A 26,456-nucleotide genomic window follows, 5' to 3' on the forward strand; every position below is an offset into this window, starting at 1 on the left:
GCGCAGGCGCATCGCCGCTGGGCCGGGCGTGACGCGCCGTTGAGCGCCGGTGTGTCGTCACGTGTGTGCGACATGGGGTGGGCGGGGGGGGGGAAGAGCTCAGGGAAGGGCGGGGGTGTGTGTCATGTGACCGGCGGGGGGGGGGGGGGGGGGGCGGTGCTGCCGGGGCGCCCGCCGCCGCGGAGATCGTTGGCCGAGGGGCGGGGGAGGCGGTTGTCCTCCTCGCGGGGTCCGCCGGCAGCATGCAGAACGTCATCAACACGGTGAAGGGGAAGGCCCTGGAGGTGGCCGAGTACCTCACCCCCGTGCTCAAGGTGCCGGTCCGCGCGGGAGCCTGGCGGGGGGGCGGGGCGAAGTGAGGGGAGGCGCGCGCTCCCTGAGGAGCTGGAGCCGTTAAGGTGGGGGGGGGGACGCGCCCTCCCTCTTGCCGCGGGGCGGCCGCGGACCCGTGAGCCGCCGGGGTCGTGGGTGGCGATGCGAGCGGCCCCGGCCTCCCCCGCGGAGTGTCTCCCGCAGTGCGGCCGCTGCCGCCTGCGCGGACGTTTCCCTGCTGCCCCAGTGGGGTGTGAGAGGCGCTCGACCGCCCCGAGAGTCGCTCCGCCTTCCCGGAAGCCGCCCGGCGGCTGCGGCTTCGCTCGTCGTCCGGGCCCGAGGAACTCTGCCGTTGCGGCGGCTTTACGCAACCGGCGGAGGGTCTCCGAGGGCGCGGTGCTCCCTCACGCCTCGGGGACGTTGCGCTGGGGCAGCCTTGTGGTGGCAAAGCCATGGGCCCTCTTCCTGCATCGGGGGCGTAGGGGATGGAGGGAGGCTGAGTTGGAGCTCACATCCCCTTAGGGGTGGGAGCATTCACCTGGGAGGTGCAGGCCTTCGAAGACCAGGTGTTGCTGGTCCTAATGCTCGAGGAATAACTTATTTGTTGCTGTTTTCTATTAAAGTGGCTAAACTTTAGAATTATAGAATCATTGAGGTCGGAAAAGACCTCTAAGATCATCGAGTCCAACCATCAACCCAACACAGCCACCCACTAAACCATGTCCCTCAGCGCCTCATCTACACATCTTTTAAATACTTCCAGGGATGGGGACTCAACCACTTCCCTGGGCAGCCTGTTCCAATGTTTAACCACTCTTTCAGTAAAGAAATTTTTCTTCAATGTCCAATCCAAACCTCCCCTGGCGCAACTTGAGGCCATTTCCTCTCATCCTATCACTAGTTACTTGGGAGAAGAGACCAACACCCACCTCGCCACAACCTCCTTTCAGGTAGTTGTAGAGAGCGATGAGGTCTCCCCTCAGCCTCCTCTTCTCCAGGCTAAACAACCCTAGTTCCCTCAGCCGCTCCTCATAAGACTTGTTCTCCAGACCCTTCACCAGCCTCGTTGCCCTTCTCTGGACACGCTCCAGCACCTCAATGTCCTTCTTGTAGTGAGGGGCCCAAAACTGAACACAGTATTCGAGATGCAGCCTCACCAGTGCCACATGGTTGTCTGACTGGTTGTCTGACCAGGAATGGAAATCCAAAGGTACTCGTGTACTGATAGGCTTAAGCCTGGTTTCAGGAATGCGTTGCAATTGTTATTTTGGGTAAGAGTGCAACTTCAGCTGTCATAAAAAAACCCTAGTCACATCTTCATTATGTGAGCAGGTATAAAGTTATGTAGCGTAGCTTATTTCTGTATCAGCATTGCTATACTAATACATGCCTCTGTGTGCTAAAGTAACTGCGAATAGTAGAAATGGGCTGTTTGGTTCTTGAGAGTGAATTGTAACAGTCTGCTTGTAAAGGCGGGCAGCACATCTGTTATAATTCCTATTAATGCTTATTTAGGTAGAAACAAATTTTAAGTGTTTTTCTGCAGTTGTTAGACTATGTCCCATCTTCTGCCTTCTATTTACAAATTTTTTTTTATGTAAAACCCAACTTTGTGTGTGAATGCTTAACTTGTCAGCAGTTCTTTCGCTACTGTTTTTCACATTTTTCCATGTTTTTGAAAAAATACTTTTACTGTAATTGTTTATGACAGCAACCTCTCTGCCTGTGGTTTTATGGTGTGACCTTCTATATGCCTTGTACTCTGCAGCTTAGATCTTTGGGCAGAAGACAGTGATACTCAATTATTAATTGAACTTGTCCCTCTGTGGTGTATATACTATGCTCTTTCCTGGATAGTCAACCTTTCTAGAGTTGCCCACCAATGTGACATATATGGGCTGCAGTGAAGTTGTGGTGTGGAAAGGTGAAGTGATTTGTTTACCATAGTACAGGTGCTGTTGCACAGCTGGTGTAATAGTGGAGGAATTCTTGTGTCCAGATGTACTATTGGGAGGAGGCAGGAGTAGAATATCCCACAAATGGGAGGTGATAATATTATGTGTATATGTTCCCTTTACAAGGGGTTGCAATAAATACACCAACTTGGTAACTTTGGGAAGAAACTAGACCTGTGTCTCTCACTAGCTTACATACCACAGAATGTACAGAGATGAAAAAGTGAACTATTTACCCTCAGGGAACAGAGGATGGATGTTTTACATATTTTCTTTATGTAATTCCAGAAACACAAGTTTGTGCATGTTGCCTGCTGCTGTTTATTTTGAGGTTAAATAGTGAGTTGTCTCCAGTGTGGTGTTGCATAATGTGTTATCGAGAATTCTCAGTTTTACAGCAATCCAGATTGCTAAATTAAGGTTGTTTGAGTTTCTTTGATTTCTGTTAACTAGCATATGGTGATGTTACGGTGTTTGTACAACTGCTGTTTTGCTTAATCTTGTTCTTAAATGTCTCTAGAAATGAGGGAGAAGGGCAGTAATCAGTATTGTATGAAACAGGTGTGCTCGTTTCCTTGTACGTAGCACAGGTGATAGCATGCACCAGGGTGAAGCATCGAGAATAACCAAGTTGAGCAGTGGCTGGCTTTCTTTAATAATTTCCTAATGATTGAATAAGGTGAAGCTGTAGCCAAAAGTGAGGTACTTTTCAATTGCTGCTTTTGGTCTTGATAGAAAAAAAATCATGAGTTCCTTAGGGGAGGAAGTTATTTGGTAATTGATGATGCAAAAACTTGAAAAGTGAGCTATGCCATGGTTGAAATTGTATTATTTTTCAAAAGCCATTCTCAGGTATCTCTAATGCTGGGGAACAGTAGGTTTCCTTGGTGCTTGAGGCTTTTCTGAAGAAAAAAACAGAAACAGAAGTCTGAAACAAAATACACTTTAGGTTTGAATATGCTAAAAATGTGCTATCCTTAAACTTCATAGATGTCATCTTTAATGCAAAAGTACTTAATTTCTCCATGCAGAACTAAATCACGTTGCTGCTTGCCATCTCTTCTCTCCTCCATAAAAAAAGTGTCAATATGAGAAAGTCAAAACCATTTCCATGGGGTGCATAATGAAGGCACAGAAATGGGTGCAAAAAAAAGTTAATAACTAAGTCTTTCTACATAACTTTTCCTACCACAAAGAAAAGTTGGTTTGGTCATTCATTTCATGACCTTTCTCAATTGTAAAGCCTCATACTGATGTATTGCACTGCTGTTCAGTGCCTAGAACAGTCCGAAAGCCCTGACTGTGAGAATAAATTATTCCAACTGGTTTTCTGTCTCTTACTGGCAAATGTAATCCTGAGTGCTGGGGATCTTTTCTTTATTATTGATATAATTGGCTGTAGCAAAAAAAATTACTTTGTGTATGTGGTCCTTTTTCATAATACCCCACATTCTGTCACAAGTAATTTTGTTGGGCCTTACATTACAGGATATGGAAGTAAGCTGCATATCAGCCCTGGCAGAGGTTGCTTCCATGCTGATTCACAGATCTCTGCGGACAGAGCTAGTTCCAAGACACAAGTAGAGCAGATACTTTTCTTTACCAGTAAAGTGGGGTACTTAGCTTTGTCAGCAGAGCTCAAAATTTCTAAACTTTCTTTATTGCAGGAGTCCAAGTTTAAAGAAACTGGAGTAATTACGCCTGAAGAAGTAAGTATTTAGAAACATCGAAATATATTTTGAAAGTAATGCTACATTTTACTCAAAATGACTATGTTCATCTCAAACAGTTCATGTCTTTCCAACTAATTATTGCTTCTTGAAACAGTTTTCACAAAGTGGAAGTTCTAAATGGCCTTTTGACTCTACAGATGAAGTAGAACAACAGCAGAATTCCTCTAGATGCTTGACATCTGAATGGGGGATGCTTTTTTTCCTGTATTATGTCGTGAAAAACTTGTAAGGAAGCTCATGCTGGGTCGACAGCTCTGTTTGTCATGGGAGTTAAGGACCGGAACAGGAATATACTGATTTCAATAGTCTTTCCCATAAGCAACTCAAAGGGGAACTTGTATCTTGGGAACAGTCCTTGCTTTCCTCAGTTGTGGTTCCTTCCAAGGCTCTGGCTAAATCATTACATATGCTTGTCCACACCAAGTATCCAATGATTTTATTTCCCCCCCTTCCCTTCACTATGGGCTGCTCCAGGCTGGTTTTATCTTGGATTGCTGCCAAGCAGTTGTAGTTTTTTAAGGAGTCTGCTGCAAAGAGAAACAAACAGGATTTTTTCTAGAATAGTAAAAACACTGGTTGTGCAGTGCTACTTTGACTTTCCCTTCTGCTTTTTCTCATATTAAAGTGTTGCTGTTCTGAAAATACATTGTCTTTACAGAGGTATAAGAAAACAATGTTAAGACTGTTAGGTAGAATGAAAGGAAAATGAGACAGAATGCACAAATGCGAAGATGAGGTGGAAAAAGATGGAACAAATTATGACTGATGCAGGTAGATAACGTGGAAGGAAGTATTTTTCCTGACATTGGTACCTAGCATTTTTCTGCTATGTTGCATAGCAAGCAAGCACTTGTGCTTTCTATTAGAGATTCTATTCTATTCTATTCTATTGAGATTACCGCTCAGAAAAACAGGCTTAGCAACATGGTGTTCTGCTGTTCTGATAACCATACATATATATGTGTGTATATAAATGTTTATATATTATATAATAATATATTTATAATCTATCTTATGTAAAATAAATATAACTGTTTACAGAGAAAGTCTAGACAAATGTTCTACAAATGCTTAAACTCTTCTTGACCTATGGGAGAAAACTTTGCAGTAGTACTGAAAGAAAAGGTACCTTTTATAGAACGTAGCAAGAACCACACTATGTTACGTTAAACAGTTCGCAGCATTTAAACACCAGTAAGAGAATGCGAATAGTATGTATTCTCTGTATAAAGTTAGATGCTGATAGGATGAATAAATCGGATCCTTCAAAGCAGTAGTCAAGCGAAGCAGTTATACAGCAAGATTAATTTTTTGTTAAATTTAGATAAGACTGCAGCATGGATCTGCTGATTGTCCCTTTGACAGTCTTTCCTTTTCCCTGATGATTTTGGTCTTTATATAGTAATGATTGCTAAAGAAGAATTGAAGTCATCTGTAGTGATGCTAGGATGTTATCTTTGAATGAGTTTGGATTTCTTGGGTAATGAATCTCAATTTAACTGTATTTTAGTCTGAGACGCTGACTATTTTATAGACTTTGTGGGGTTCCTGTGGCTTGCCCCTGAAGAGGAGTCAATTAGCCGTAAGGCTAAAGATGACTCATTAATCAAACTCAATACCTACTCCCTCTTTTCATATACCTGGGTACTTGACTTAATTTCAACAAATTCTTGTCTGTCATGAGTTCTTACTAGTTAATACTTCAAAGAGAATGCCTGTTTTAATTTTATATGTAAGTACAGGCAAATCTTAAAAATCATTCTTTCCAGGAGTAGAAATAAGATTTTGTCCTAAAATTGATCTCTTGCCACTTTTGCCATATTGATTCAGGTATGAGATAGCATTAGTGCTTGAGAAATAGAAAGTGAAACCAGCTAGATAATTTTGCTGCCTAAGCTGAAGAAAATGCAAATGAAATTTCAAGTATTGTTTTAGGTTTTTGCATCTGTTAGACCCACAAAGAACACTTTACATTTTTTTTCATCTTTAATAATACATTTTAACATTGGTGCCACAAACAATGTTCCAGTTCCTTGAACAGAGAATTTGAAATAATTCTGGAGTTTCATGTGTCATTTATTATTATGTAAAGGCTAATGAGTTTAAAAACTTTCATGTGTATTGGGAGGGATTACTGTTTTCTTTAAAGTGAAGATTTTATTTTTGCTAGAGACTTTTATTGGAAAATGGGTGAAAGAAAGCACTTTTGCAGAGATTAAATCTGTTAATCCATATGCAGTGCATGTTGTGTTTCCCACTACGCTGATATGCCTCACTTTGGAGGACGTGGAGAAAAAATGGCTGACACACTGCAAGCCTGTTGTGTCACTCTACAACAGCTTCTGGTCAACTAGGAATTATGTTGTTATAAACTGGCATTTTAAGACAAGAAAGCAACTGTAGCAATAGGTGTGCACCTCATTTTCAAAAGTAACTGGTGCAAAGACCACACAAATCACTGTTCTTAAATGCAAGCTTGCCTTCCTCAATTTATATGTACAAAAAATAAGCCCAGTGGGTTGGACTTTGCTGGGTGAATTTTGAGTTCGTACACAAGTCTAGCATGGGTTTTCCAATATCGTTTTGAAATGATGTGATTTTATAAAAACCTTTATTTCTGATACTAAGAACAAGCAGAATGAAGATTTTTTTAAAAAGCTGTTTCTTCAGAACAAAGTTATACATAAGGTTTTTTTAATGTACTAAGTACTTGGTTATTCGTATTTGGTTAACATCAGTGGTGAACTATCATAGCGATGGTCATAACTTAAAATGTATACTGTTTATTCCTTTGTTGCAGTTCTCTCACTGGTTCAATGAACTGATGTCAGTCTCACTTCTTGCTGCAAAATTGTTTTGAACATCGGAAGAGAATTAACTTTTTTTTTTTTACATTAAGCTCTTCATTGTCCTTGTAAGACTTTGAAGAGTGGCAAATAAAAAGTTTCTTCATCACAAAGTAAACAATGTTACTGGGTCTAGGAAACTTTTTTGCTGTTACAAGACTGGTAGGTAATACCACAGCTTTTGAAACTTTATCTGAATTTGCTATTGTGCTGAGTATGCATTTCCTTCAGGTGAAGTCAATTTAGTCTTTGAGTTTTCATGGTTAGCTGAGAAATGGAGTTAAAAGAAAGTATCAAACTGAATATAAACAGTCATTAATTAAATAGTTAATCTATCAAAGGAATGTGCAACTGAAATATTAATGTTGAGAAAAATCTGGGATTGTTTTCATATGCTATATTTAACAGGACTTCAACTTTTTTCCTGTCTTAACAGTTTGTCGCAGCTGGAGATCACTTAGTTCACCACTGCCCTACTTGGCAATGGTAAGTAAAATCAAAAGAATTATAGAAAGCTAGCATTCCTATCTGTGCTTTGATGTGTTTCCGTTAGATGCAACTATACAGTTGTCTCATTTCAGAATAGTACATGGACTCTTGCAGTAGAACTTCTGCTGTTTTTATGATGAAGCTCTCTTTAAGTCAGGCGGGACTTATTTATTGCTCTGTGTAGCAGTAATTGAGATGAGGATTTGTTTTGGGATTATTTTGTTTTCCTAAGGCTGTAGAGGAAATAAGCTGGTACATACTGTGAATGCTTTCAGTGCTTAGCTGCAGTAGCAGTTTGTCTCCCTGAGCTTGTCTTAGTATTGGTGATTGAAAAGGCAGAGGCCATGTCCAATTGGAATTGCTAAGAACTAGTTGTAATCAGGGCATTTTAGACAAGCATTTGTTAATTACATTTGTTCAAGTTGGCCCACAACAGATCACTCTGTGCAGTGCTTGCCCTTGGAAATCCCTTCTTTCATGTACAATAAGGCCGCAAATAATGTGCTCCCTCATGTTTTCCTGGTGTCTAGCATTATAAAACTAATCAGTTAGTGCCTAGATGGGCAATTTCTGTGCAGTTGGTATCATCGAGATTCTTGGCTCTATACTGGGCCATGAAGAGCTGAAGGAGGAATTAGTATGCTTGAATCATTGTTTTCTTGCCTTTTTACTGTCTCCTTCAGAGAAAACAAGATGTTGAGCCTGGCCTGTGTGCCAGCAGTTTGGAACAGGCTATTTAGAAAGTTAGATTCTTATTCCAAACCAAAAACCACTGAACGTGAAAGCAAATGTTTGAGTAACGTGAGCTTGGGAAAGATTACTTGAGCTCTGGTGACTATGGGCAGTGTTTATATTTCTAGAGGTCTATTTCTTGCTTTTTCTGAAGTTGCTTTCTGGAAACATTTGGGACTGCGTTGCTGCCAATCCTAGAAAATTTCATGTAGACTAGATTGTTCTGTCAACCCATCTTTGCTTGGCCATCTCAAAGTGAAAGTAGTTTTTGAAGCAGAAAATAGTTTTTATCCAAGACTCCATAGTTTAGGGGTGGCCAACGTTTTTGACCCCATACCTATATCAAAGTCTTTGTATAGGCAAAAGTAAAGTCATAGGAAACAGATTCTGAGAATAGGTCAAGAGGAGTATATAAAATGTTCCTGATATAAATTGAAAATAGAAGGGTTCTTTTGTTTGCAGATCATCAAATTCTCAACCTTTTATGGTGCACTTCATTTTACAGGGCTTCAGGAGAAGAACTAAAAGTCAAGGCTTATCTGCCAACAGACAAACAGTTTTTGGTAACTAAAAATGGTAAGGCTGAAGTTTAAATATAAGTGTTCTTAGGACTGATAGCATGGTTGACTGTGTTATCAACTCTACTGATTGTCTGTATTGACAGGGGAAGCAAATATCTTGCACTTTGGATGCTTTGGCTTTGCAATATTAAAGTTTTTCCTGCACATCTAAAATCTTTTCCTTAGACCAGTTGTTAGTAGGGCTTTATACTAGTAATGCAGCTTGCCTTGCTGAAGTAGAAATGAAGCTTAAACATTATAAACCTCCTTTTCTGCCTTTCCTTTCCCCTGTCCTTCAGCTCATATTCAGTGTCTAAAGGAAAATATGTTTATTTTCCTCTTTCTTTTGGAAAACTTGGGCTATTGAAGTGTTCCCAAAATGTCTTTCATGGTGACACTGATACTTCTAGTTCACATATGTGACTAATGTCACTATCCCTTTCAATAACTATAATATACAATACAATTTTATATCAAATTTTGATCAGGTTCACAGTTGTGTGTATATAATACGTGTGGTGACTAGCTTTTTAATGGACAAGAAAGCTAACATCTTGGAACAACCATGGGGAAATAATTTTCTCAAGAGATCTTGTATGAAAATGTGTCAAACATAATGTTATTAGATAAACCTTCAGTACTAAGAACAGCCCAAAGAGATTTTTACCTGCAGTGGGTTATATTTTTATACTCTGATTTTACTTGCTGGCTTTTGGAGTCTTGCAGTGCGCTATCATGGAAAAATGTTTATAGTAGTGTTGGACAGACTTTCCTAAGATGGTCTTGATGGCTGGATGGCCAAGTGATCTACTTTGTTTCTCTTTTCCCCCCACTTCCAGGATCCCACATTGCTCTGACCCTTCTAGATCACATTTCAAAATAATGTTTCCTGCTGATGGTGACACATTGGCCTACCGCCTAAGTAAAAGTTGGGGGCTATGGGTGAGGCTGGGAGCCATCCTACAGACCTCATTTTGGAAGTCTTTGGAGAACTTCTCTTCACTGTGACTTTCATGCCCCTCTTTTTTCCCTTTCTGAAAGGTCTAAGAGCAATTTACAAATTTTGCACTTCATACAGCAGTTGTTTTCTCCACATTAGTAGAAAAGGACCATTTTTTACGTTGTCCTTGTTTATGATATTGGAAAATGTCTGTTTTGCCTTAATCAGATCCGCATTCTTTCTTTGACTGTTTTCTGAAAACTGTATAAATCTGTACTTGAATGGCTCTGTAATGCATATGACTGAAGTTATTCTAAATAACACATTAATTCTAACCTCTTCTAAACTTCTAGATGTTAATTTATAATTAAACATATCTAATATATTGCATAAATAGCTGATGCAAACTTTTAGCAGAATTCTAAAGACAAATAAGTTCAGTAAACTGATGCTAATCCAGGCAAAGTTGTACTTAGACTAAAAGTTGTTTAGCATTGTGAAGGAAACTAATAGGTTTTCTCCAGTTGTTAGCAAATGGATAGGCACTCGGAGACATGAGAAGTTAATTCTTTTCTAATCCTTATGGGTTTGTGTGAAAATGCTCTAATGGCTAACAGAAGAATGAACTTTTAAGGCCACTGCAAGTGTTGTACTGTACATGAAATAAAATATCTGGTACAGCACATCAACATATTTTTTAAGTTCATGCTTTTGCATTTGAAATATAGCTCTATGATTCCTTAAATAAGGATATATGAGAGACTACCACATTTCAGAAGGCCTTGTAGGATAATTTCTTGCTCCAATCTGGTTTTGTATAGGAATGGCTGCATTCATTTTGTTTTGCAATTTTTTGCAGTGCCGTGCTACAAAAGATGTAAACAGATGGAGTACTCGGATGAGCAGGAAGCGATTATAGAAGAAGATGATGGTGATGGGGGATGGGTAGACACCTTTCACAATGCAGGTATTCAAAGCCTTGCTTCAGACTTTGCTTTTGGTAATCTAAAAGATTTTCAGTTTGAACTCCTAGAAAGTAAAATCTTTCTTATATATAGATGGCTATGTACTAGTATCTAATCTGGAAGAAATACATTACATTGCCAGCTAACCACTTGATTGGTATATGACTGCTCAGGTGTTTAACTGCATGCCTGTATATGCCTGGAACAGGTGGCTACTTAGAGGTGTTAACAATAAATTATTTCAGTATTCTCTTATTAAAGTTCTAGGAAGTTATTTAAAAAAAATGAGCTGTGTAGTGACTTATTCCTTCATAAGGAGATCTTGTGAAGAGAATGCTGGTTTAAATTATTTGTTTGAAGAATACACAAATTTCTTTTTTTTTTTTTTTTTAGTAAGATTGCATGTGAAGCACCTTGAGATCTTTATCTTAATGATGACCTCGACTAACTTAATTATTTCAGTGTTTCCCATTCTGTTGGTTTGAGCTAAAAGAGGGAATCATTAGAAAATAGCTATTATCTGAGGTCACTGGGGGAAGCCGGGGGAACACTAAAAGGAAAGAAAATATTGTTAAATACAGAGATGAGTGTGGGAGATGATCCTTTTTTACACCAAGTCCTTAGATGAGCTTGTGTTTATAAAGAAGTCTAAAAATTACTGCTTACATGGATCTATCTCATTAGCTTTTCTAGCATAACCTCTTATAAATCCTTTTGTTCTTTTCTAAGAATTGGCAATTTTATTAGTTTTAGTCTGTTTCTTCATGTTCTATCATGAGTTAATAAAATTCTGTCTTTCAATGATGTTTTCTCCACCATTTCCAAACCTAGAAGGTACTCCACTCAGTTTTTACTTTCTTTGGTGTAAATTTTTTGCTGTAATCCTGAAGAAGTACTCTAAATAGTTCAGCCAGGCTGGGGAGAAAAAAGGTGGGGGAAGATGCCTTTTGTTTCTGTAGATGTACATTTTTCATCACTGGCAATTCTTAAATGTGTTGCAGTTCATAATTGAACACCCCACACCAAAGAAATAATTTGACATAGCTTTGTCATGACCTTGAATTAAGGATGCATTCTCCATCCCTGTTGTGGATAGACTCCTCTGCCAAGTTTTTCTTTTTAGGGTTGACTGGTTTGGGCAGCATGCTGTGGTAGCACAACTGTAAGACTCTGTTTGGAGACCTGGCCAAGTCTAATCACTGTCAAAGGAGACAAAAAAATCTGTTTCCACCCATCTGTATAGATGTCCTTTATAATGCAACTTTTTCTGGTAGGAAAAAAAATGAAAATGATCACACAGCCACGAGAAATGCATTGTTTCCAAGCAGCATTCAACTGGCATTCCTTTTCTTTAAACAGTTATTTCTTCTGAGCAGTTACTTGATTCCAGGTTCATTCTCCATAATGATGTATGGCGGCTCACGGCTTAGACAGGTGTACTCTTTGCTGGGTAAAAAACTGGCTGGACGGCTGGGCCCAGAGAGTTGTGGTGAATGGAGTTAAGTCCAGTTGGCGGCCAGTCACAAGTGGTGTTCCCCAGGGCTCAGTGTTGGGGCCGGTCTTGTTCAATATCTTTATCGATGATCTGGATGAGGGGATTGAGCACACCCTCAGTAAGTTTGCAGACGACACCAAGTTGGGCGGGAGTGTTGATCTGCTCGAGGGTAGGAAGGCTCTGCAGAGGGACCTGGACAGGCTGGATCGATGGGCCGAGGCCAACTGTATGAGGTTCAACAAGGCCAAGTGCCGGGTCCTGCACTTCGGCCACAACAACCCCATGCAGCGCTACAGGCTTGGGGAAGAGTGGCTGGAAAGCTGCCTGGCGGAAAAGGACCTGGGGGTGCTGGTTGACAGCCGGCTGAGCATGAGCCGGCAGTGTGCCCAGGTGGCCAAGAAGGCCAATGGCATCCCGGCCTGTATCAGAAACAGTGTGGCCAGCAGGAGTAGGGAAGTGATCGTGCCCCTGTACTCAGCACTGGTGAGGCCGCGCCTCGAATACTGTGTTCAGTTTTGGGCCCCTCACTACAAGAAGGACATTGAGGTGCTGGAGCGTGTCCAGAGAAGGGCAACGAGGCCGGTGAGGGGTCTGGAGAACAAGTCTTATGAGGAGCGGCTGAGGGAACTGGGGTTGTTTAGCCTGGAGAAAAGGAGGCTGAGGGGAGACCTCATCGCTCTCTACAACTACCTGAAAGGAGGTTGTAGTGAGGTGGGTGTCGGTCTCTTCTCCCAAGTAACTAGTGATAGGACGAGAGGAAATGGCCTCAAGTTGCGCCAGGGGAGGTTTAGATTGGACGTGAGGAAAAATTTCTTTACTGAAAGAGTGGTGAAACATTGGAACAGGCTGCCCAGGGAAGTGGTGGAGTCCCCATCCCTGGAAGTATTTAAAAGACGAGTAGATGAGGCGCTGAGGGACATGGTTTAGTGGGCATGGTGGTGTTGGGTTGATGGTTGGACTCGATGATCTTAGAGGTCTTTTCCAACCTTAACAATTCTATGATTCTATGTAACTTATTTTCAGCTGAAGAGTTAATTAAATAAATGTACTGTGTCAAAGCAGAATCTTGTCACGTATCCCAAAGAGTACTGGGTGAGAGCTGCAGTAAAACTAGGAAGCTAATGGGGAGGAACTCAAGAGTTGATAGTACTGTGATTTGGGATGTTTTTTACCCCTGCTTCCTCTCAGCTAAAAGCATGGAGTGTTCTGCTACATTATTGCTTTGGCATGAACACCTTGCTTTCAAGATGCTCAGAAATATTCATAAATGCATGCCTTGCTCATGAAGTTCAGTTCCGTTATTGTGATGTGAATGCCTGAACTCACTTCTATGCAAAAATTCGTTAAAATAAAAATCCAAATTACTTTGCAGTGTTCCATCAACAAAATTTGTATGATGTGCAAGAGCTGTGCTGTTGTGCTCCATGTTACTGGTATGGTTTCTTTATAGATGTCCAGCACCAAGCATGCTACCAATACCAAATAAACAGCCCTGCAAATATCGAAATTGTTGAGATGTGACTTGGAAAGATCATATGCTGCTTTCTGAAATCTTTGCAACCTCTTTCTATACTATTCTGCAACAAATAAACAAGCTTTTTTAATGCAAACTTCTTCTTCAATTAACAGGTATAGTGGGTGCAACAGAAGCAGTTAAGGAGATCACACTAGACAGTAAGGTACTTGTTTCTAAATTTTCCCCTTGCTTTATTACAGGACCTAAAGGTAATAGAAGTCTTACCTGCAGCAATCTAGTATTGCCTGTGAAAGATAAAAATATACTTTGTCACTAGGTGTGTTGCAGATATACATTGACCTTCAGAGCCCATGATACTAGTTTAAGCATGTGCATCTCCTTATTACTGTGCGTTTACTGAGGCAGTGTGCTTTTTGGAATGTCTTTAGCCAGTATGCTCTTGTGCCAGGCTTCTACAAACTGAAAATGAAATTCTGTTTACAGTGATACCGCATCTTTGTGTCTCAAGAAACTAATGGTTGGAGATCCAGTGTAAAGAAATTTTTATATGGAAAAATAATGTAGGGATGTAAACTATTTCTTCATAATCTTTAACTACTGCAAGCAGAGTTTTAACACATTTGGTCCTGTTTGAGGCTTGTGCCCTCAAGTTTAGAAGTACTAAAACTGTTTAAATGTATACATCTTACAAAGTCATCAGTTTCTGCACCTGTTTCCAAAAAGCCCTGCAGCAGGAGCTAAATCTGAAACTTGAAGTCCTCAGGAAACTGAGAACAGTTGGAAGTACTTGAAGTGGAAATGTGTTAGCTAGCATGTTTAAGAAACATGGAGAAAGTCACAGAGACACAAAATGCTTTTAAAGATGAGTTGGTTGTTAAAGCAGAGTTCTGTCTGTGTGCTATGCGAATCCAACCACAAAGCTTTGGATTCTAAAAATTAGGGGGAAAGAGAATGGGCTGCTGCCTGCTACCACACAATTGTAAACAGCTCAAAATGCTATTGATGTGATGAACTGTGAAATACATGTATTTCAAGTGAGACTGTATTTCAAGTGAACATAGTAAAAATATTGCTTTTTCACAAGCCAGTAACATAAGGGTAGAAGAAACACTCTAAGGAATACCTAGAGGTGATCACTATTTCTGTGAAACACAATACTTGCAGAATGTTATTGTGATTCATAACTGCTGTTGTGTGTTATGAATTGGATTTCACTTCTAATATATTGTATGTAGAAAAACTTGCTTGTTGTACAGTACTTCGTTTCTTGGACCACAGGTCCAATCCAGAAGGACAGTTCTTTTTCTGCTACTGTTCTGTTTGCCAAAGCACTTCACAACTTAGTTTCTTACTGGTTTTGATGTTTTGGATTTTTAATGAGGAAACCAGCCACCTGATGCTTAAAATTAGAGCAGCTTCTAATTGTAATCATTATTTGGAGTATTCTCCTAAAGTCTTCATGAAACCTGTGTAAATCAAGACCTCCCCCTTCTGAATTTCACTGGGGTTGTCTGTTGGGTTCAAATGCTATGCGTAGGCCCACAATGCCCAAAAGAAAAAGTTGGCTGAGGGCCTGTGCCATATTCATTTCTGTTGGACTCTGCTTCCTCAGACAATGATATCAAAATGTGAGATCTTTAAGGACTCTCTTGTGTTTTAAAAAGAATTATGGAACTGGAGGATGCCCTTAGTTTATGGAACTGGACAACGCTCTTAGTCATATGATTTAGTTTTAGGTAGTCCTGCGAGGAGCAGGGAGTTGGACTCCATCATCCTTATGGGTCCCTTCCAGCTTGAGATATTCTATGATTTTATGATAACTGCTGCACAGTTGGCTGTGGGTTAGGACATACAAAATCTTAACCTACATGTTTAGTCATAGCCTTTCATTTGAGATAAGTGGGGTTTTTGAAAAGAAATTATGGGCTGTTTAACACCGTGTTTATTCTTCTTTGCTTAGGAATTAAATCATTCCAGATTACAAAGTCAAAGGAGAACTTTTTAGTGGATTTTTAATGTCATACTAGAACTTTGAAACTACGTTTGGTTAATAAGCAAATATTTGAGTTCAGTATCGTCCTTCTTAATATTGCAGAAATTATTTTTCTGGTTTGCTGTATGTATTGACTGGACTTACGCCTTAAATTTGCCGGGGCTGTTAGGCTGTGTAGATGTAACAATCTTTAAAGCAGCGTTTTCAATTTAACTTCTAAAGGATAATATAAAAATACCGGAACGTTCAGCATCTTGTGAAGATGATGATGAAGAAGATGAAGGAGAAGCTGCAGACATGGAAGGTATTTCCTTAAATTGGGTGGGACGTGCTTTATTTCAGGCCTTTAACTAAAGCAGTACACTCTAAGAAAACACTACTCTCTTCTTGGAATGTGTGCTGAAAAATTCAGCAGGCATATGCTCTTTATCATCTTTTGTATGGTCTTATTGGTGCATGTTTACTCTAACTTGTGTGCCAAAACCTGTATGAATGTTATGTGACTGGGAAATTAATTTGAGTAGCAGAACAGATCCAAGCAAGTATAAATTAGGGATTTAGCATAGCTTCCTTCCTGCTTCATACCTACACTTAAACTCAATCTGCCTACTTAAAACCACTTAAGGATTGCTTATCATGTACTTACTGTAGTCTTCATCAAATTTGTATTAAAAAAGGTATAGTCTGGTTTGGGGATTGGGAAGTCTGCCTGAATAAAACATCTTTAGATACATGTAGATTGTTTTAAAGGAGTTGATTATGAATGAGAAATATGATGACTAGCTACAAGCTGAACACAGAATTTTATGGGTCTTCTTTTCAGAGTATGAAGAAAGTGGGCTATTGGAGACAGATGATGTGAGTGAACAGTTCTCTATCTTGTCTGTTATAATGCTTATCACCAGTATGAGCACAAGCAAAGTAAAAATAATGATAACAAATGGCTGACATAACAAGATTGTTATTGAGCACTGGGATTACTGAGCCTGGTTTCCTATGGATTTGTCTCCTGCCAACCTACTGAAGTAACCTTAACTCTTAGGTCCTCAAAGATTTTGATGACAGTAATTTTGCTTTTTTTGCTGATCCTTTTCACTCTGCTTACACACAGTGCTGTATTTGCAAGAGGTAAAAAATGCAGTGGTTGTTCTTGAGGCTTACATGTGGAGGATGAGTGGCTTATAAGTTCAGTAGATTGCACTGATGCACCAGACTGTCATGAGAGAAAACAGAGGGCATTGTTATTTGTGGTACTCTGCTAAGGTCTTAATGAACCTGCATAAACTGAGACCTCTGCCTTCTGAATTTCATTGGAATTGTCTGTTGGGTTCAAAAGTTATTGGTGAAAGAAGGGAGGGGGATGTGTCAACGTAGTTGCATGCTTCCTTAAGAAATTGGACCTTTTTTAAAAACCAAAAAACCCCACCAAAAATAAAACCAAAAACTACTTGGTGGGAGAGAAAGTGGTACTCCTAATTTAAAGATAAAACCCAAAAGCCTATGTTTTTTTTTTTTAATGCTTGCTTAAGAACATTAGTTTCAGTTTTACAGCTTTATGTAACTACTTAGGATGGGAAATGAGGGCACCCAAACAAGACTATACTAATGTTGTCATTTTTACCTTGAACCAGGCAACGCTTGACACAAGACAGATTGTAGAAGCTAACAAAGCTAAAGTTGATGTTGGAGGGGAAGATGCTATTCTACAGACTAGAACTTATGACCTCTACATCACTTATGACAAATATTACCAAACTCCAAGGCTCTGGTTATTTGGATATGATGAGGTATAGATATGTTGGTTTTTTCCCCACTTCTGTGAAATTAGACTCACCATGTCAAATAGCAAGGCTATTTTGTTGCTTATTCACAGTAGAAATTTAAAGGAAAAAATGGTGAGCTAACCATTCTACAGTCAGGGTTGCAGGCAGGACTTACGGTACTTGCAGGAAGAAGTAGGAACAATTTCACTGAAAATTGTACTTGGTAACCGAGCACTTTTGGAAGGAAGGAAATCATGCTCTGTCATTTGAGTTTCTGTTAGCTCTGTAGAGCTAGTAATAAGCCCAGTAAACTTAGTCATGTAAGCAGGTATGTGTTTTTATGATCTTCAGAGGGAGAGGATTAGATAAATCACTCTTCCCTTTAATGACTAAGTTTCTTGAGTTAAAGTTGGTTAGGGCTTACAGCTCAAATACCTAGATGGGAACCTAGGTGGTTCTTCACTTTACCGTTCACCTGGTATATTAAAAACAAAAACTTGTGCAGTACTATTTCTACACGATGTGGATTTTAACACTATCGCTTCTTTCAGTGTACCTTCAGAACTGTTGTATGTTAGATGCTTATAATTTATGGTGTTTCATCCGCTAATGATGTTAGAATTGCTGAGGAGGAGCACAAGATTCTTTGTTAGTAATGCTTTTGTTCTCATGTTCCTTTTTCCCCATATAGCAACGGCAGCCTTTAACAGTAGAGCATATGTACGAAGATATTAGTCAAGATCACGTCAAGAAAACAGTGACCATTGAAAACCATCCTCATCTTCCTCCACCTCCCATGTGCTCAGTTCATCCATGCAGGTAAGTTTTTGTTTCTGGTCTGATTCAGCATGCAGATACAAGACACTTCACTGGTCTTGTTAAGGATTTGGTTCAGATTTTCTGGACATATTCCTACAGTTGGCTGCCATAGTGGTCTGTTAGCTTCTGAGGCAGTGTGAAAGGAAGATACCAGCGATTCTCTGAAGTCATTCCGGTGCTCGCTGGCGCAAGTGTATTCTGCAGTTAGAGCTGTCTTCTCTCTGCTCAACTTGCTTTTCGTCCACTTTCCTACAGACTCCAGAAGATGGCAGACTACTAGAACTCTATAAAAGAAAGTTCTCCTTATACTTTAATTTGCTGCTTTTTTGGGAGAGTAAAAGTATAATGTATACTTTGGGAGCAGAAAAAGCTATTTGAACAGGAAATAACTCTTTCTTATTTTGTAATAACTACCTTCTGCTCCCCCAGAAATCCTTGAAATTTTACACTGATAAATAGAGGTCCTTTAATCACCACACTGAAATATTTGTTGAACACAAGTGCAAAACACACTTGTGTTTTTTAGGGTCTTTTCTGTTGTGTTTTCCATATTTCTCACCCAAGACATAGAGAGTCTGTAGTTCGACTAGCTGCACAGATTTTTTTTTTCCTAGGTCTTTGAAAGGTGCCTTTTGTCTTAGATGTAGGCCCTAACATCCTTTTAGGTGTCTTAGTGATACAGAGCCAATATCTTAAACAGTGTAACTCCTCAGCTTCTTGATAGTATGAAGTTCTTGGGGATAGTTTAGGCTTTTATCTCATTTTAAAAAGAGACACTCTTTGTAGTCTTGCATATGTTTAAAAAAAAAGAGTCCAGATTGCCCCTTTAAGTCTTGTAATTTCTTTTGACTTAAAGAAACACTTCTGGGATCTATGTCACTAGCTGAGGTGTCAAATAATCAGCTTGTTGTTGACAAGCTTGTAGTTTTTGCAGACTCAAAACATTCTTGTTTCTGGTTTAGGAATTATTTGATCATAAGATTAGTCTTGGGAAGGGTATACCATTCTTTAGAGAGAGAGAGAGAAAGGGAGCTTTGCACCAAGTAGTTTATGGCTACTTTTGATCTTATTATGAGGATGTATATTCATGGGCTTTGTAAATCTGTATCTCGTGTTTCTTCCAGTTCATAGTTCTTTAACTACTGCTTTACAACAGTCTTTGCTTTCACCAAGCAGTCAGGCTTATATCTGGACAATATTGAGTAGTGAAGCCATTGTACAACTGGGAAATAGCTTTTTTTTTCCCCAGTTTAGCTGTCTTGTAGAAAAATTTGAAGTGGTGAAGTTTATTGTTCGTCTTTAAATCCTCAGGTTTAAGTCTACACTAACACAATAAACCTGTGAAAATATCAGTCTCAGTGCTCAAAAGTAGTAGAGGAAGCAGAACTTGGAAAACTGTTAGAAAAAGAACGGAAGACAGCATAAGGCCTCTTAATCTGTGGGACCGCCCACATGTTGAATATTGCAGTACAGCTCTGGTCATCTGTTCTGTAGTCTGTGAGATGAAGGAAGACTAAAACTGGAAAAGATACAGAGGGGTTGTCCGGAATAACTGAGGTTATGAAGCTCTTTGCCATAAGAAATGATTGAATAACCTGGGAGCCTTCAGCTTTGGAAAAGGCAGCTGGGGGGGGGGGGGCAGTTATGATTTTGGTGACCTTCATCATGAATGGCACAGAAGGTGAAGTAATAGGTGTTCAGTTTTTTTCTAATAGTAAAACTGGTGGCATTGAATGCTGCTCATTGCTGGCATGTTCAAAGCCAGAAAAAGGATTGAACTCTGCACACAGCACCTAATTAAACTAAATATTTATTTAAGCAATATGATGTTAATGAAAGAAAAATTTGTCAAGAGTTGTTGAAAGTGAAGTTATCAGAATGCTCCAGAATTAGAAAGTCCCTGGCTTGCATACTGCTGGAAACTAGTACTTTGGGGGAAGCATTACTAGGTTCCTGCTCTGGCCTCTTTCTTGAGCATGTAGTATAAGATAATAAGCAGGACGAGGTAGACCTTTGGTTTGATCCAATAAGGTATTCTTGTACCTTATATGAACGTATCAGTCTTAATGTGTCAACCTGTTAGTGACTTTGACTGTCTTATTGTTTGCTGTCTGCAGGGTTTTGGACAAAAAAATGGATGCAGCTTTTTGTGCAACTAGTGTTTTTGAAGAGGTGTCAGGTGGGATGAATATAGGAAGGCTTAACAGGCTGACTAGGAAGATGATTAATAGAAGAAAAGGAGGAAAAAAAAAAAAGCCTGAAGCCAAGGCTTAATTTAGTGATTGCTGGAAGCCCTGCTAATAGATTGGTTGGGAAGAAGGTCCTGTTGATGGATGTAGGCTGGAATGGCACTCTCGGAAGAAACAAAGATGACCAGATATTTGGGCATGACAGCCCTCACCGACTAGGTAGACCTGTGGGTTTTATACTAGGCTGTGGCTGCAATGTAATCTGCTTCATTTTGCAAACACCTTTGCAGAGTAAGAACCAATTTTATGCTAGTCTGTGAATTTGGATTGAGAGTCTTCATGGATGAGAGCTCTGTGTGCATGTTTTCACTTCTTCCTCTGAAGCCAGTGAAGTGCCAGTGCCTTTGTTATGTAATCCACACCTACACTCGAAGAAATGGTTTGCATCATGGCACTTGTTCCAATTAGTCTTTTAAGCATGAAAGAGATGATTGATACCACAGTGAGACAGATTTGTTGGTAGTCTTGAATGTGGAGGAAACTGTCTAGTCCTTCTGAAAAAGCAATCTAGTTGACTGGCAACTGCTTAATGTCGGAAAGGTTTGAAAAGATCATCTTGAGGCTGTGAAGAAAGAGGCTAACAGCGTGTCTAAAATGGAGGTTTTAAGTATGTTCTTTTACTCTCCGAGGTGAGCTATTCTGTTTTCTTAAATTGGTAAGGCTAACAGCTAACGAGGTCTGGGCTTCTGAGGTGAAAAATAATAGCTGAAAATGTTGTTTTGTTCTTAATTTGGCTAGGAAGTACCAGTGTTTAGCTAGCTCTGCTGCTGTTACTTCCCTGCACGTTACAAGAATTGTATAACGTAGGGTATTTACATAGTCCTAAACTTACTTGTCTGTTTCTTGTGACGTGTATATCCCTATGTCAAGCGTCAGAGTAAGGAAAGAAATGGCAGTTGGGTGCTGCTGTCAGCTGCTTGAGAGTGCTTCCATTTTGAGTAATTAGTTGAAACTGTTCATTTTGCAGCTCTGCTGTAAGTTGTATTTCTTGTCAGCATTTTTATGGTACTGGGAGGAACATAGTCAACTTCCTTATTAATTGCTGCAAACTGGTTTAATCACAATTTTAAACTTTTTTATGTGGGTGTTATGAAGGGACTATCAGACTAGTTAACTACTAAACACATTTACAATTAAATCTGAATTACTTGCACTAATTCCAAGGGCTTATTTTTCTCTATTTCAGAATAAATGGTGACAGGCTTCTGAACTCTTTTTCCTTATGTACTCTAAACATTTGCAGGGAAGTGACTAGAGGCAACTGCGAGGATCAGTGAATTGTAGATCTTAAGGTTAACTGACTCTTGCAGATTCTGAATGTTTCTCCTAATGATGATGTTTGTGGGTTTTTCCACACCTGTCTAATTGTGTGTGAGCAGTTACAGACACTGAATCAAATTCATAAGTAATTTTTTTCTTGAAAGTACGCTGTCCTAAAGAGTCTTGCATTTTACCTTCTGTAATGGAAGTTTATAGTTGTTGCCCACTACACAGAAAGCCTCGTGGAAGGTCTTTTATCTCTATGAACTGCTAGGGGCAGGGGGGGAATGAATAATTTCTGGTGTCGGGTTTTTTCCCCCCATATGTCAGGAAGGCTTTTTTTTTTTTTTTTTTTAACTTTCTGATGGTATATATTTCCCTTCCAGCTGGTACTCAGACAATGTCAGTATGTCAGCTGTGCTGAATTCCAATATGAAGTTAGTAACAAATATTTTGACTGACAGCTTTGGTCAATTGCAAAGCAGGAGAGGGGTTCTTCAGCTGGAAAGCGAACATTCCTGATGAGAGCATAAAGGGTCATCTAATCAGTCTAAGAAATCAGCTTCTTTCGACTTATTTTTAACCCCTTAATGTACGGTCTTAACTCTGTCTATCTCAATTTATTTTCAATAGGAGCAGCAGTATTTCTGACTTGGAACATGAATAGTAACTCATTTATATTACTTGAACCACCTCAAGAGTTGATTGATATAGGGGAAAGTAAATTAGGTGATTTTAGTAGATGTTTTAAATGTCTGATCTATTTGATGGCTCAGGTGATCTACAAACAGGTCCTGGAACAAGCACTGGTGAGCATGTAGTGTATTTAGTTCAGAGTTACTTCTGGGGGACTTTTATTCAGAAGTAAAAAAAAAAAAGAAACCTGAGATTTCTAGATAGAAGGATATTTTAGATGACATCTCTCCCAAAGTTATCTTATTTCTTTCCATTGAAGGGTATACATACTTCATATTAATTCCTCAAAATTTTCTTATAGAAGGAAACTGAAAACAGGAAACAAACTTTTGATAGTTTATAAACCACCTGCAAAGCTTTTCATGAGTAACTGTATGACAGTAAGAATGACCATTACTGTGGCCATTATGGAATTCTAGATATCTAACTAGACCTTAGGAAACAGAAAAGAACAGATGTCATTAAGATGCATGAAGCTGAGCCAGTATCCTGTTAAGGACTTCTAATAGCTGGAGGGTGACCTGAGTTCTGTGCCAGTACAAAAAATAGTCTACCGTTATGGATGAGGTCAAAGCTTAAGTTTTGACAGTGGCCAGGTTCCTATATAGAAGCGACTGGCCTTGACACCTGATACAGAATGTGTTCTGCAGGGGCATCATGAGGATCCAGAATTGGAATCAACTGTGAGGGTTAGCTGATTTGCAATGACCAACAGCACAGCAAATGACAAATGCTGACCTTTAGCATTTCCCCAGACTTGCATGTTCCTGTTTGCAATGTGTCTTGGTAACTGCTACAGCTTCCTTCCTTGTGTTTGCAGTCGCTGGCAGCATGATTAACCTTGGAGGTAACTACTAAATGCCAGTTACTGGTCAGCTATTAAGATTTGCATAATGGTATCAAAGCATGGTCAGAAAGTTATGCAAACTCTGCTTACCACTATTCCTTGTTCTCAGTAGGCACATAGGTCGTTTCAGGACAGGTATTTTAAGCTACTACTGTTAATTAGCTTGCAGTGTTGTGTAGATGGATGTCCATAGCCCTGTGTGACCTCACTGATAAAGATTGCCTACAGAATCATGAATTTAAAACAAAGTTGAAGTGTAGATAAAAGTAAGAGGAGTTATACAACCTGGGAGTTTGTGTTAAAAAATATAAATAAAACATACAGTAGTTCTCCCCTCTGATTTCTTATGTTCTTCATCCCCTGGTTTATGGGGTATAAGAACTATCCTGAACACAAGACCATTACTTCTGAATTGTAATTGGTCATGAAAAGACTTGAAGTCTTCATCATTGGACATATTCAAAACCAGACCAGGCAAGGTCCTGAGCAATCTGTTCTGGTTTACTGCTCATTGAGCAAGGAGGGTTGGACTAGATGATGACCAGTCTCTTCCAACCTTAGCTATTCTGTGATTCCATGTTATGTTCCCAGGATCAGCTTTGTACACAAATGTTTGTGTGGTTCATAGTAGGTCTGGTATGTCACCGATGGCTTAATGTCAAAACACAGTGACCTGAGGAAATGTTTGTCCTCCCCTGTAGTGCTTTACAATAACGGGTCATGAGAGAGAAGCAGCTAGCTTAGAAATTGTTGATCTGAGCTTAGAAATTGTTGATCTGCCACAGAACCCAAGTTAACTGCTGTAGCCAGATAAAGTTTCCATACCCTAAGTCAGTCGGAGAGCTGAATTTCTGCAGGGTTGGTTTAGCCTGCCTTTCCTAGGAAATTATGATTGTGTAAGTGTTTGATATTGCGTAAGTTCTACAAATTTAAGAGTGCAGCAGAGGCAGCTAAAAAAGTTGCAGCAATTTCTAGGCATCTTTTTCAGGGGTCACCTGGGAACTTCTGGTGGCTTGCTGCTGGTGAGGATTACCTTCCGGGGACTTACCTGGTGGCTTCTGTGGCATTTAGCAATTAACAATTACACTAGTGACAAGCAATATGTATTGATTCTCATTATAGCACTCAGTCTACACTGTAGCATAGAACATCTTTCTCTTTCCTTGTGAATGTAAGGAGCTGGCAAATAATGTTACATTCATCACTTTAATACTAACTTTCTGTTAGTGTTGAGGTTTTTTTTCTTAGTAAACTGAAAGCTTTCTCTTGCTGCTTCTGAAGCTAACAGTCCAAAACTCTTTGATTTGCACAAGATATTATTGAGATGAAGAGGGAGTTACTTTTTCCTTAAAATATTTTCACTCTTTCTGATCTGTTTTTCAGGCATGCAGAAGTGATGAAGAAAATAATCGAGACTGTTGCAGAAGGTGGGGGAGAACTTGGAGTTCACATGTATCCTTTTTTGTTACTATACGGTATTCTTAGATTTCTTGCAGTGTAAGGAGCATTACCTCAAGATTCTTAAACTGGAATGCAATTGTGTGTGAAAGCAGTAAACAACTGCTTGTGGTAGCGCTTACTAGAGTTCTGGGATGAGCTCCTTTGTGCAAACAAACTGTTCATCAGTTGTTGGGGGGGGCAGGGAGGGTGGCAGGAGCAATGGGGAAAGTAGGTAGGATTGAAGGGACAGGATTGAGCCCTTGTTTGTAGGTGTGTGAAGGAGATAGCTGTGAGTATGAAACCGAGATCCCAGTGTAGGGGGATGAGGCTGGAGGTTCATAGACTCTGGCCAGAGTGTAATCACTCCTCTTGGTACAGTAGCTTCTGTATTAGATTTGAATCCGAGATTCATTTCTGAAAGGTGTAGAGGTCCCATTATTCTCTACTCTGCATATGAGCAATATCTTGGTAAAACAGCTGACAAAAAAGCAATGAAAAATTAGTGAAACTGTTCTGAACATCAATATCAAATGCCTCACAATTAAAATTTTCTTAATAACTGTATAATTGCTAGGTGTTATTTTCCTATTAGCAAGAAATGCTGTTGAACAGACCATTGAATGTGACTTCTGCTTTGTTTTACAGGATTTCTAGCTATTGCACATTTTCCTTAACAAGAAACTTAGGTACCTTCTTATTTTCTTGAAATTTGTACAGGCGGTCATTCCAACGATAGAATATGACTACACGAGGCACTTTACGATGTAACTAGAATAAGAGATGTCCTGCTCTAATTATCAAATCTTTTTTAAAATAACCCATCCATGTGACTTATACAACATTATACACAATTTCTGTAACTAACCTTTTATCAAGTTGATGCATTGAAATAAAATGTTCCATTACCAGCCTTTTTAATAAAAATCTTTGTGTGTAATATAAATAAATCACTTTCATTCCTATACAGACACTGCACTAAGAGGTGGGATTTTTTTCTCCATAATTCCTTCAATTTCTGTTCAACAGAAGACTATTTTTGTCTATATTGGAAGCTAAAATCTACTTTCTTAGTAGAAGCCTAATGCTTTTGGCTTCATTGCTGATTCCTGAAAACGTGAATTTTTTTTTTTCCTCCCATTTAAATTCACTTGAAAGCTGTGTGGTTTTTTCCTAGTTATGAATGGTTATGTTTCCTCTAGCTGGAGGAGGATTTTGAAAGCTGAAAGAAAATAAGTGATCATCTTGTTACAAGAGTTTGACTACATCTTAAACTAAAAGCTGTAACTAACCAGTCTTTGAAAGGTCATTTAGATGTACACTTGGGCAAGACTAGTGTTTTGAGATGAAATTTTTTGGGAGACAAAGGAGGAATATTAGTATGTACTCTGTTCATCTTGTAATAAAGGCAAGAACAGTCTTACTGACAAAATTACAGCTTGGGGGTAAAGGGAGAAGATTGCTATGGTAGAGGAAGGTTCAATCTTGATTACTTGTCTGCCTCAACTACACTAACTGGTAGTCTAATAGCATGGTTTCCTTTTTGGGGTAAATATACATGGGGTTCTTTATGAATTCCAATATTGCAGATGCATCCAGGCTTTAGCAGCCACTTTCTGCCCTGGAAAATGTAAGGTTTTCATTAATGAAAATGGGAGGAAAGGACCATCATATAATGTATATATATTTATTAGGTTCACTTAAACTCTGTTTAGCTTTCGGGACAGCATCGTTGTCTCCCAAACATCCAACTTGCATTCTGCAAGGTAATCTGAAGTCGGGTGTCTGCAACTGGCTGAATTTACTGTTGGGTAGGAAGGTTGGTCCCTGCCTTGGCACAACTGGTCCCCGTCTTGGCTGTCCTCTGTACCATGCTGTTACTTACATG

At 39.6% G+C, this 26,456-nt stretch overlaps 1 protein-coding gene across 2 annotated transcripts; it reads left to right on the forward strand.

Annotated features, from left to right (window-relative positions):
• The first annotated feature begins 172 nt into the window (after positions 1–172).
• Positions 173–25,536, forward strand: ATG3 (autophagy related 3). Of its 2 annotated transcripts, XM_076349303.1 has the most exons (12): positions 173–314; positions 3,935–3,976; positions 7,283–7,332; positions 8,573–8,643; positions 10,427–10,534; positions 13,657–13,706; positions 15,720–15,801; positions 16,321–16,355; positions 17,129–17,284; positions 17,952–18,079; positions 24,515–24,583; positions 25,258–25,536. In XM_076349303.1, exons 1-12 carry the CDS (start codon positions 243–245, stop codon positions 25,337–25,339), a joined length of 945 nt encoding a protein of 314 aa, XP_076205418.1. In that variant the 5' UTR covers positions 173–242; the 3' UTR covers positions 25,340–25,536. The 2 variants fall into 2 exon arrangements, with proteins under 2 accessions (XP_076205418.1, XP_076205428.1); XM_076349313.1 differs by lacking the exons at positions 173–314; positions 3,935–3,976 and adding an exon at positions 6,895–7,008.
• The last annotated feature ends 920 nt before the right edge of the window (positions 25,537–26,456 follow it).

Source organism: Aptenodytes patagonicus, chromosome 1 (genome assembly GCF_965638725.1).
Source record: "Aptenodytes patagonicus chromosome 1, bAptPat1.pri.cur, whole genome shotgun sequence".
NCBI lineage: Eukaryota > Metazoa > Chordata > Aves > Sphenisciformes > Spheniscidae > Aptenodytes > Aptenodytes patagonicus.

Bases quoted from the DNA above. Each gene is read 5' to 3' on its own strand.
- ATG3 (XM_076349303.1), top strand. From the start codon at position 243: ATGCAGAACGTCATCAACACGGTGAAGGGGAAGGCCCTGGAGGTGGCC. The intron at 13,707-15,719 runs GTACTTGTTTCT...TAACTTCTAAAG, and splicing joins AGATCACACTAGACAGTAAG to GATAATATAAAAATACCGGA. The intron at 16,356-17,128 runs GTGAGTGAACAG...ACCTTGAACCAG, and splicing joins GGCTATTGGAGACAGATGAT to GCAACGCTTGACACAAGACA.